Source organism: Tubulanus polymorphus, chromosome 11 (genome assembly GCF_964204645.1).
Source record: "Tubulanus polymorphus chromosome 11, tnTubPoly1.2, whole genome shotgun sequence".
Lineage (NCBI taxonomy): Eukaryota > Metazoa > Nemertea > Palaeonemertea > Tubulaniformes > Tubulanidae > Tubulanus > Tubulanus polymorphus.
The window spans coordinates 13508145-13521303 of record NC_134035.1 but is presented as its reverse complement, the minus strand read 5'-3'; the positions used below and the strand labels follow the sequence as shown (position 1 = coordinate 13521303).

The 13159-nt window shown below is 38.3% G+C and overlaps 1 protein-coding gene across 2 annotated transcripts; it reads left to right on the top strand.

The window, feature by feature from the left end:
* Window positions 1-3465: 3465 nt before the first annotated feature.
* LOC141912477 (calumenin-B-like) lies at window positions 3466-11997 on the top strand. Of its 2 annotated transcripts, XM_074803702.1 has the most exons (9): window positions 3466-3668; window positions 3746-3908; window positions 5088-5256; window positions 6145-6278; window positions 6486-6676; window positions 7360-7532; window positions 7681-7741; window positions 9019-9215; window positions 9676-11997. In XM_074803702.1, exons 3-9 carry the CDS (start codon window positions 5134-5136, stop codon window positions 9778-9780), a joined length of 984 nt encoding a protein of 327 aa, XP_074659803.1. In that variant the 5' UTR covers window positions 3466-3668; window positions 3746-3908; window positions 5088-5133; the 3' UTR covers window positions 9781-11997. The 2 variants fall into 2 exon arrangements, with proteins under 2 accessions (XP_074659803.1, XP_074659802.1); XM_074803701.1 differs by having other exon boundaries at window positions 3466-3908.
* Window positions 11998-13159: the final 1162 nt, after the last annotated feature.

Below are 13159 nucleotides of genomic sequence, written 5' to 3'. Positions count from 1 at the left end.
GATGGATAAATATTTGGGTCCGGTACCTACCGTAGCTTTTAGGCCTAATTGCAAATAATTTTTACAACAAAATAGAAACCTTTTCTAACTTCAACGAATATTATCAATTATGCACTGCTGCCTTTTCATTTTTTACGGAAACATCGTTAGTACGCCTAGGCCTATCTGATGTTGGCCTATCCGATGATCCGCACGCAGTGTAATTAACTAAATTTTAAAATATAGTCTTGCTGATCGGATAAAAAATGAATCAGTAAAAATTTCAATAGCCTAACTCGCAATGCAAATTCAAACTTCACATAAAAGGCCTTTTTATAGTTATTTATTTGGAACTTGTATGTGGCCTGTGCTTAAAGGCTTGGGTGGTCTTAGTTTTGGACGAAGGACTGGCCACCGCACCACCCTGCTAAAAAGACATATGATAATGATATCAATGATGACCGAGGCCTATTATCTATTAAACAGTTTCAAACTGTTTATTTGCAGCTTTCTAAAAAGAATTAAAGAGCATCAATGATACATGCTTGGAGTGATGGGATTCTTTACAAACGTCAAATTTGAACCCGGAAATAGGTTTCTACATAATTTTATTAAATCCCATCCATCAGAGTCAGTCAAGTTGTATTAAATTCAATTCAATTTTGTACCATGAATATTTGTTTCGAGTCTCGAATGAAGCAAAGGAATGGAAATTCTATGAGACATCAAGGGTAGATAGATATATTTGTCATTACTGCGGTTAATTTGTAACTTAGATTGTTTTAATGCAGAAATAGAAATAATTTCCTTTCCTTATTCAATTTTGTAGATGCTTGAACGAATTTACAGAATCAAATGAAATTTTACTTTTCAATGAAGAATAATTGAGTTGTTATTTAATAAAAAGAATATTAAACTATTATCAAATGATATAATTGAGAATACAAATAACTGATTTAAGAAAAAATCAATGATATTTTGGTATTGAACTGAGATTTGACCTTGAATCAAATGATTGAAATATTTAAGATCAGTAAAATTATACATTTGAGGTATTGAAAACTCGATATTTTTGTGATTAGTTTTTGAGATTAAGTATTGAAATAATTGAACTTTCAAGTAACTGGTGTATTCAAATGAATAAAGATATTACCTGAATAGAATTGGGTAAGTATTTAGCAGTTTAGATACTCTAGTTTATTAAGATTTCGGATTCGAGAAATCTTTTAATGAAATTTCAGAGATTTGTGCTAGATTGTTGTGTATTGGATATTTGAGGTAACCGAGATAAGTAATTGAGATAGTTGAGGCTTAATAACTGAGATAAGGTAATGAATAAAAACTTACTGATGATACAAAACAGGTCGAGGGACCCGCTGTTCTTCACCGCCTCGACCTGTACCGCCTTCAAGATTTCAAGAACAAATGTGTACGACATTTTTCTAATTCTATCTTAATCTTCTTCTTCTGCTGCTGTATGTGTGTTGTTGGTCGTCGTTATTTTGATTTCTGGTGCTGCTGTTGATGATACTGATATCTGCTGCTGTTGCGTAATGGATGCTACTGCAATATTAATAAAAGAATCATTAATACCAAGATATTCAAGAAACATTTCATCAACAAAAAAAAATCAAATGGACGTAGCATAACTTACCTGAAAATGGCCGAACTGGAAAGAGTGACCCCGTGACCGGGCCTTATATACCGACACCGGCGTGACGTCATATTGCACAAGACTGACCAATGACTAGTAATGATATTCCCGCCGGGAAGTAATGAATGGGATTGTCGCCACCAAAATGCCATTAGATTCGAATCCTGTAATGGTTCGCGATACTATTTCTTATTAGGGGTGCCTCCACGTAGGAAAGCGCCGATGCCCATGTGCCAGTTGCACAGTCATTAAACACTAGTCTAAAACCAACTTAGTTATGTGGCCAATTTACCAACGTTATATGTGGTTAACTGACTAAGACTATATAGTCTTAAAATGTAAGATTACTTATGGACGACTGATACAGCTGGCCCTTAAACTGAGCGTTGTATTGGACAGGGATTTTCTAATTTGACAGGAGCGATTTTTTGTTCAACGCTTAACTTGAGTGATGACAAAACGTAATACATTGGAGATGAAAAATATGCACAGTGTGATCTTATTGGAAATTAGCTTTTAAATTCCGACATTCCGACTGTAGTTGTGTCGGTAAATTGTAAACTGTGTAAACTTTGATTGTAGTTATTCGTCGTTTTTCTAATCATAAAACAGGCTTATGAGAATAACATAGGACCTTCGGTGAATTCATCTCCTTCCTGCCCATTGGCTCTTTGATAATTCGTCTCGGGTAGATGTATCATTGTCATTCACTTAACCTTCTACCTTGCACGTTCGCTGATCTTTTTGAGGTCAATGCATCATCATCGAGGACTAATCGCCATTTTGTCGTTAATAGAAATACTAACGTAATAAAATCTTAAACGGTCCTAAACTTTTTGTTCTGGCATATATGGGTTTAGTTATCTATTGAATGAGACCATAATACGAATTTCGATGAACAGGCTACACTTGAGCTTGAAGAGGAGGTCCTAAACTTTGGAATCAAATTAGTCACACTATAAAATACAGTTAAAGTTTGAATATTTTCAAATCGAGGATGAAACGCCATTATTTACTTATTAATTTATAATCCTCTTTAGGAAATCCAGTCCAAACTGTCATATTCATGTAGCATATTGAGTGTGTTGTATTTCCATATTCCAAATATTTATCGTAGTTTTATTTTTAACTTAGTTCTTTATTAACCAACTACTACATTTATTCTAACATTCCTTTTTCGTCAGTCACCGACAAGCCTTGCCTTTTTCTGAAACTCACTCTTATTTTACAACATACAAATTGTTTCTAAAATAAATGAAAAATGAATAATTTGTTTTAAATTGTTTTGACTATGGGCTAAGCCTGTCCTGGACGGCAGCCACCTCTTATACCGTCCAAGGACCGGCGCGACTCAGTGAAACGAGCCGGCGATGCGAGACTCAAGTTCCCGAGTCCAATGTCCATGATTTATTCATTGTAATTCCATGTTGTGTGATTTAGTGTTACGGGATTCCGGGGTTTCCCGAAGAATGTAAAATCAAACAAGCAACAATTTTGGTTGATGTTGGCCGGGATTCAAGTACTGCGTCATAGTATACCCCAGATCTATTAGAGGCATCAGTCGCGAAAAACATGGTTATTCTATAACTGGGTACCGAACCCATATATATAGAATAGAAATAGAAATCGTATGAATATTAATCGCCGAAATCGATAGCAATAAAATGTTCAATAAAGTCTTTATTAGAATTTGAGTGGGTACGAGAGACACACAGTCACAGGGCCACCTTGTCCTTCGGTTTTCTGAGTTAGTCAACTATAGTCGAATTAACTAAACGTAACCGAATGTCCGATAGTCGGAACTATATTCCGGAAATAGTTCGAAAATCAAGCGCATTCGGTGATTAGTTCCGACCACTGGTCGACTAGATACGAAAACCGAATTTGGCCCTGGGTATCACGGACTGGGTACTAGCGGACACATGACGTCTCCGTATACTGTTGCATTTTGCGGACGTGTCCGGAAATTACCGAAGTTGACGTGTCCGGAAATTGCCGAACGGGTCAAGTTCAAGTTCAAAGGGTCCAGCGGAAGGTAGTGCCAACTCAGTGCCACGTAGCTGTGATTTGATTGGTTATCAGGTAATGCCACGTGTGTTGTTTACGTGTCAGTTATTGGATGCTGAGAGGGATACTGGTTGATGCAGACATCGATTCTTCTCGCAGTGAGTGTGAACGCGTCGTACCGATCGATAGATTTGCTGGAGGTAGAATTGATCTGAGTCCAGAGTCGACGAGAGACGGCAGCTGTGACCAAATATAGGATTTTAATCAGGTAAACAGACACTGTCACTGACAGTTTGACAGCTGTTGCTGTGGTTTTGACAGATAAAAACAAGCTGTCGTCATACCGGTTACAGAATCAAGTTAAATTTAAATAAGGTTTATTCTCAATCGATTGTTGTTGCAGTTTTTTGCTCATGAACTTGTCATTATTTAATCAATGGGACGGTAAAAGTGCAGATCCGCACCTCTCGTGGTTGACGCAATCTGCTGAATGACAGAATCCAGGTTAAAAATCTTTCTACTCTCTAGTGAAGATATCTTAAAATTAGCCAATGGCAATGTACTGAATTGCTGATGACATTTTGAATCTGAAACAATGATATTTCATGTAGTTGATTGAACCGTTTATGCGGAGAGGTGCGGATCTGCACTTTTACCAATGGAACCAATAAATGATCAGGGTACCACCAATATCCCTGTATCTGTTGCTGCATGAACGTGGCATACCCATCGGTACTGGGTATGTTGTTGCAAGCAATTTTAGATTGCCGCGGCCAGTTGTCGATTTTTGACAGGTTCTAATTTGATTGTGTTGCTGCAGCAAATTTAGTTCATTTTCGTCAAAAATATGATATTCAAAGAAAAACAATGACATCATTCAAAAAACGTTATGGCCAGGACTTATTGCTGCAGTTCCAACAACACTGGACGGGACTGGGGAGAGCAATAAATAACCGGAGCGGAAATAGAGGGCGCTAGAAATCCCTCTTCTGGTGTCGGTTGGCTGACTATAATAGGCCTATTTGTCACTGGAGGTGATTCCTATTGACTGTGTAATAAAAAAAAAACTTATTGTTCTGTAAGCAGGGTCCTCTACTAACATGGAAAACTCTGGTGGGGAATCAGAAAAAGTCAGGAAAATTTGGGGAATTTGATGAAGTTTAACAAAATCCTGGAACAATCAGGGAATTCTTATGTGACCAGGTCTTGCTTTATCTATAGGCCTACATGATTCATGAAAAATGAATGAATTGTTAATGTTAGGCCTACATTTTAAACCTAGAAATTTCTCTTAATTCACTCAATTAATTGTGTACGCCTATGAAAAAATTAGTCAAAATTGGTGCAAAGTGATAATTCTGAAAGAGGAGTGATACCGGGGTTTATCAATCCATCTTCTTGCGATTCTTGGAGTTCTGGTGACTGAATGTAAATTGTATATTTTCAGGGCGTGTAGTTTTTCCTCAGACAATTTTTAAAGTCTATTTGTGAAAATGATGTCAAAAGCGACCGGTATGAAATTATGCGGTACTCTATTAGTGATAGCGCTAGTGAGCAGTACGCTGTCATCGGCTATACCGCGGAAAGATGGCGCTAAAGACAGAACTTACGAAAAGGTAGGGCCTAATTGAAGTCTATAAATAATCAGGGTGCAGCCGCTTACCTGGAAATCCAGGAAAAGTTAGGAAATTTTTTTTTAATCCTTAAAAAAACTAAAAATCAGTGAAAAGTCAGGGAGATTTGTTGAGATTGTTAGATCTGAGAGTTTATGTCTTACGTATTCGACTGTGTTAATTGATTGCATTCTTAGCAGATCAATTCAGGGAAAACAACTGAATTGTCAGGGAAAAGCAAGTGGGATAAAAGTGGCCCCTGATTAAAACTGTGACGTGGCAACTGTGAACCAACCCTGGTTGGAAATCTTCAGTAAAACATTAAGACAGAAAGTACTGATTAGATATATTTAGAGTATGAACTTTTGCTACTTCAGCGTAGAAGGTGCATCAGATAAAATGAGGTGATAATTGATTTAAACCTGATTTACTCATTTACCCGATGAAGCTACTTAACAATAGTTGCAAAAATTCGGAACTTCTTCCTGGCATTTGTCTCAACGCTTACCAATGGAATACCGGCAACACCAGATGGCGCCACAAAACATCGGGTTATTCGTAATGAAAATCAGTTCTTAACTTTAAGGCTTTCAAATGAGAAAATTATCAAACGACTCATCGGATAGATATAAGATTTCCTTTCTCACTCAGTGGATGGTATTGATTTCACTGAAAATTGATTTACTTCATCAGAAAAGTTGACTCGAAGTTTATTGAAATAAATTGAAGTGCGGTAACCCAGTGCCACTAGTGATCCTGGTGGATTATCGCCAATCCTAGCTTTCCTCAATAGCCTTGCCGGTATCCCATTCAACACCAGGTTATCACTGACTCGACTGCTCTTGCTAAAAGATAAATTTTTGTTCAGCACATGTTATGTTTTGTTTGTAGGAGTTATCAGATGAGAAACATTACGACGATAAAGGAGAACATAATTCCGATTACGATCACGAGGCGTTTCTAGGAGCTGACGAATCAAAAACGTTCGATCAATTGTCACCGGAAGAAAGTCGCGATCGACTCGGGTAAATTATAATAAATATTATCGAAATCATTGCGTATTTTTCCCACAAGTCTCGCAGTGCTGCTGTCAAACTTGCTAATCTCATCAGGTTACTGAAGTCAGCTTTGAATTTGAATGCCAATTTGTAATTCCAATGATATCCAAAATCATCGATATAGTAATGATGATCCAGAAGCCTTTGTCAAAATCAAACCTCTTCTCATTTCAGGAAAATCGTCGAGAAAATTGACAAAGACCACGACGGGAAAGTGACGGAATCAGAACTACAGTCGTGGATACAATACGTGCAAAACCGATATTTATTACAAGATACAAATCGTCAGTGGAGCGAGTTCGATACAACTGATGCAAAACTGAAGTGGGACGATTATAAAGAGAAAACTTACGGGTTTTTAGAAGGTAAAAACAACTAATCAGCTCATTTCTTATTCAGCCCCACAGTTCTGTATCCACTTCCACAGTTCGGTACCCAGCGCCACAGTTCTGAACCCAGCTCCACAGTTCTGAACCCAGCTCCACAGTTCTGAACCCAGCTCCACGGTTCTGGACTCAGTTCCACAGTTCTGTACCCAGCGCCACAGTTCTGGACTCAGTTCCACAGTTCTGAACCCAGCTCCACAGTTCGGTACCCAGCGCCACAGTTCTGGACTCAGTTCCACAGTTCGGTACCCAGCGCCACAGTTCTGAACCCAGCTCCACAGTTCTGGACTCAGTTCCACAGTTCTGGACTCAGTTCTACAGTTCTGGACTCAGTTCTACAGTTCAGGATCCAGTTCCACAGTTCGGTACCCAGCGCCACAGTTCTGAACCCAGTTCCACAATTCTGAACCCAGTTCCACAGTTCTGAACCCAGTTTCATAGTTCTGAACCCAGTTCCACAGTACAGGATCCAGTTCCACAGTTCTGAAGCCAGATCTACAGTTTTGAACTCTGATTCACACGTCTGAACTCAGTTTGACAGTTCTGGACCAAGTTCCACAGTTCAGGATTCAGTTCCACAGCTCTGAACTCAGTGCCACAATTCTGTACTCAGTTCCACTGTTCTGACAATGGATGATGATGATGATACTTGTATTTTGTAGATGGTGATGAAGAGGATAAAGATGATAAGGAACATTATAATCAGATGCAGATTCGCGATGAGAAACGTTGGAAAGTTGCCGATCAGGATCAAGACGGTTCCTTATCGAAAGAGGAATTCACACATTTTCTTCATCCGGAAGAAGTAAAACATATGAAAGAAATAGTCGTCGATGTAAGTTTCACTCGTCTGGAAATAAAGACTAAATTGAATATGTTTAAAACGATTCAGAACGATCATTTTGAACAGTATCCCGGATTCTTTCAATGTGAAATATTTCTAATTAAACCGCAAATTAATCGATGTTTCTTATTATTCGCAGGAAACGATGGACGATATCGATAAAAATAAAGATGGATTCATTGATGTAGACGAATACATTGGTGAGTGAGAACGCCGCTTATATTAGGACAGGTTTCTGATTGGTCTTTACCGATTACTGAATAGTATAATTTGTAAATCTGATAGAAGCGATCGGTAGTGAGTTTGATAGGTTTTGATCGGTCTCTACCGATTCCAGAATTCTCTTCTGGCGCTTCTGTTTGACCAGAATACGCTCTACCTAATCCGGAATAACTCAAATCTTGAAACTTGATAGAATCTACCAGATGAGAGTTTGGTAGCTTTTTAATCGGTCTCTACTGATTCCAAAATACTCATCTGGCGCTTCTGTTTGACCGGAATATGTTCTCTATTCGGGGTATTTGAGAAGTTGTTTGATAAATTCTAATCAGGAATTTCTATTCTCCTGAACTGGAATATGTTCATTGTTTGTTTGTGCTGGTGGTTTATTGTGTTGTGTTGTATTGGATTGTGTAGTTGTATTGGTCAGGGTGCGATCTAAACACTTGTCCGATTGCCCGGGACAAGTATATTCTCATCAGGGCGAGTAGGTTATCATTATCACTCGTCCTCCGGGCTAGTGCAATTTTATATCACAAAGCATTTTTCCCAATCGATACAACGGATGATAGTGCCACCAATCAGACTGCCCGTGTAGGGCAAGTAGATTTTGGAAGAGGCAAGCGAAATTTCAGATATGCTTACCCCGGGCAAGTGGCTTTCATTCCTTAGATCATACCCTGGTGTGTAATGTAATTGTATTGTTGTATTGTAGGTGATATGTATTGTAATTGTATTGTATTGTAGGTGATATGTATTGTAATTGTATTGTAGGTGATATGTATTGTAATTGTATTGTAATTGTATTGTAGGTGATATGTATTGTAATTGTATTGTATTGTAGGTGATATGTATTGTAATTGTATTGTATTGTAGGTGATATGTATTGTAATTGTATTGTAGGTGATATGTATTGTAATTGTATTGTAATTGTATTGTAGGTGATATGTATTGTAATTGTATTGTATTGTAGGTGATATGTATTGTAATTGTATTGTATTGTAGGTGATATGTATTGTAATTGTATTGTAGGTGATATGTATTGTAATTGTATTGTATTGTAGGTGATATGTATTGTAATTGTATTGTATTGTAGGTGATATGTATTGTAATTGTATTGTAGGTGATATGTATTGTAATTGTATTGTATTGTAGGTGATATGTATTGTAATTGTATTGTAGGTGATATGTATTGTAATTGTATTGTAATTGTATTGTAGGTGATATGTATTGTAATTGTATTGTAATTGTATTGTAGGTGATATGTATCATGAAGCGGCCGATGAAGAACCCGAATGGGTAAAAAAGGAACGAGAACAATTCAAAGATTATCGAGACAAAGATAAAGATGGAAAATTAAATCGCGACGAGATTCGTGAATGGATTATACCGGATGATTACGATCACACCGAGGCTGAGGCGAAACATCTAATCTACGAATCAGATAGCGATAAGGTACGACCCAATAACTGACTATACAGATTAAACAAGGAACTTATACTTACTGTGGTTCAGTTACATTAAACAGCTATCATCGATCTAATCAGCCTGGAACCTGCACTGCACTCCTTCAGTGTGCAGGCTGTAGGAGTGCAGGGAGGTACTCTAGGCTGAAGGTGTAGAATAGTACAGGCTGAGGAGTTGCTGAGTCTAGTCTGACCAGTTGGGGCAGATTTAGGTTTAGATTTAAGTTTAAGTTTACCTGAGGGCTGCAGTAGGGTCTGGGCCGAGGGCTGCTGTCAGATCTGGCCTGAGGGCTGCAGTAGGGTCTGGGCCGAGGGCTGCTGTCGGTTCTGGCCTGAGGGCTGCAGTAGGGTCTGGGCCGAGGGCTGCTGTAGGGTCCTGGGGCCGAGTGCTGCCATATCGCTCTAGTTATAACTGATAATTACTAATACTGAATGTTGTTTTATTTCAGGATGGAGTTTTATCTAAAGATGAAATACTCGATAAATACGATGTATTTGTCGGTAGTCAAGCGACCGATTTCGGGGAAGCGTTGAGTCGTCACGACGAATTCTAAACAATGCGGCGTCGTCGTTAGCGATTGATCGACGAGTGAGCAGGCGGACTGATTATTTACTGCTGGGATTAATTTACTAATCTTGAGATTAAACGCGTATACGTGTGTGTATAGTATAGTAGTTCCTGAGAGGAGTATTATAGTCGAGATTAATATTTCATGATGTCAACGCTGGGTATGACTCGTCCTCAACTAAATCTACTTTTAAAATTCAGGTTATTTTTGTAGCACTCGATCCGAATATAGAGTTTGCGGTTGATATTTGTCTCATTCAACTGATTTTAACTCAACTCGAGTCAACAGATGTATAGACAGTTCCACCGCTGTGGACTCAGTTCCACCGCTGTGGACTCAGTTCCACCGCTGTGGACTCAGTTCCACAGTTATTGATCAGTTCCACCGCTGTGGACTCGGTTCCACTGCTCTGGACTCAGTTCCACCGCTGTGGACTCGGTTGCACAGCTATTGATCCAGTTCCACCGCTGTGGACTCGGTTCCACTGCTCTGGACTCAGTTCCACCGCTGTGGACTCAGTTCCACAGTTATTGATCCAGTTCCACAGTTCTGTATCCAGTTCCGTTGTCAGTAACCTGTCTGTGGTTTAGTTTCAGGATCGGATATTTTCACAAACCACATGGGTCGGTATAAGCCCATCCGATTATAAAAAGCTTACTACCAACGTTAGGTAACGAACTACCAGTTCCACTAAGTTCGACTTTTATTTAGATCATTTTCAATGTTTTAATAATGTTCGATGTTTCTTTCGTATTACAAATGACGCGACTGTGGAACTGGATCCTGAGTTCACAGTTAACTCTAACTCACAACTGTGGAACTGGATCCTGAGTTCAGAGTTAACTCTAACTCACAACTGTGAAACTAGATCCTGAGTTCAGAGTTAACTAACTAACTCACAACTGTAGAACTGGATCCTGAGTTCACAGTTAACTCTAACTCACAACTGTAGAACTGGATCCTGAGTTCACAGTTAACTCTTAACTCACAACTGTGGAACTGGATCCTGAGTTTAAACCAACTTTTGAGCCATTGAACCCCTGAAGACTCCTCTAGGCGTTAAAAGTAACTCAGCTTTGATGTATGAATGTTTTGAGAAACGCATGGAGAAAAATAGTTTCCATTTAAATTGAAACAGAAACATCGCATATCTGAAACATTTCTTAATTCGCGGCAAATTTGTTAATCAGGGGGAGGGAGGTGCATTATTACAATTATTATTAGAATGCTTAATCGCTTCAAGCTTTACCCATTTCTGCATGCATCGAATCATCACATGTGATACATTGTAGTCCCACACGAGAGCCTAATGATCAAAACCTGTTAATTTACTGATGAATTCCTTCATCGGGACCTGCTACTGAAGTTTTCCACCTTTAATCAAAATGACCCCCCTCAATTAGTTAGGGAATGCTACCCCTTCACTGATTACTTGACTTGAAGGTGCTGCTTGATTGTCTCGTTAGAGGTGCATTAATAGCACCCTGTTGTACACCCCGTTCTGTTTAATTGTTAAAAGTAGTTTTGGTGAAACGCTTACAGTGGAACCTCGTTATAACGAACTCGGATATTAGAAATGAATGTAGAATTTTGTCTCAATTTCATACTGGATATAATGAACTATCGGTCGGTTATAACGAACAGATTTTCTGGTGCCATGAAGTTCACTGTAACGAGATTCCACTGTATTTATAATAAGGATAATTGTAAATTTTCAATCAAACTTCTGAAATGGTTGATAAATTCGCTTGCCTCACAGGGACCAGTCTCGTAACTATAAACAGCGGTATGTTGGGGGAAATGTATTCATTTTCAGCATCATAGTCACGAAAACCAACATTCATAATGTGCATCGCTCCATAATTTACTCTTCCAGACCACGTTAACTGTAAAAAAAAAAGTTCTATGAAGTTTTATATATTCTGTTAGTGTTAGTGTATCTAGTATAGGAAAGCCTGCTGCTGCCGCTATGGCTGATGTATGGATTAATTATATAAATATATATAGAAATAATTCATGTATTATTAATGCATATGACACTGACCTCATTAAGAGAATGAAGATGATCTGGGACGCGCTGTGAACGAACTTGAAACGAGTCCATCAAAATTAATAATAGTACATCATTCATTTATATTTTGTTTGCACAATTTGTTTTAGCATTTTCTACATCAATAAAGAAAACTGTTTTTAAGAAAAAAAGATCGCTGTTTCATAGCTGTATTTGTCAAGATGTTGAGGTTTGGGTGTTCGATAGGCAGAGGTCCAAGTAGGAGAAAAAAGAATTCAAAATTCTAATTTGCCTGAACAGCAATAGAGCGATAGGTTAATACGTTTCATTTAAAATTACTTGAAATGGTCTTAATAATATCAATTCTAGATTCGAACCGTGGACCGTAGAGAATTTCTTTAATAATACGAATTCTTTTTTCGGTTTGATTTCATCGATACATTGTAATACATTGTACGGCTGTATCAGTGGCGTATTCACTGATAAAACTTATTACTAGCGTTGACCTACAAGGTCATTTCTCGAGGCAGGATAGCAGCCCTATCGTCATGGTATCTGTAGAGGGTGTCTCGGTTCGAACCCATTTATTACTGATACAGATGAAGAGTGGTCCTGATGCTGAATAGAGGATGTACAGGGGGTGCCCGACGAGAGGATATCAAGATTTCTAACGTGATCGCCATCTATTGGAATTTGGCTGAACTGACTAGATAGCTCTTACTGGTCTCACTGAGTCTTCTTTAATCCGTGAAAATCACACTCGCCATCTGGTGGATATAACCATCATTAAACTGTAGTAGCATAGAAATCCACCAGATGGCGAGTGTGATTTCAACCCACTGAAGAAGACTCAGTGAGACCAGTAAGAGCTATCTAGTGAGTTCATCCAAAATCCAATAGAGGGCGATCATAGCATCATCATTAAACTAAGCGGATGTCCCGGGTTCGAACCTAGTAATTACTGATACTAATTCAGAGTGATCCTGATGCTGAATAGAGGATGTACAGGGCAGGGGTGTCCGGGTTTGAATCCTGTAACTGATTTCCAGTCTTTGGTGTTGAATAGCATTAGTCGTGATTACTGTCCTCAGCCAATGAAGTAGGCGTTTAAGTTGTCCACATACGACAAATAAGACGATTTTGTTCTTCTTTCTTTCTTTATTTTAATGATTCGCAGTTAAAATACCACAGATCAATAATTTTACTCTTCAATATAAACAATCTATAAACAAATAGTACCTGTCGGTACTAAAAAATCATATTTGTAAATTGTATAAAAAAAGTGAAAAAAATATGCATTCAATTCCATACATGATAATGAAACAAATTTCAAGTCAAACTCTGTGAAGTTAA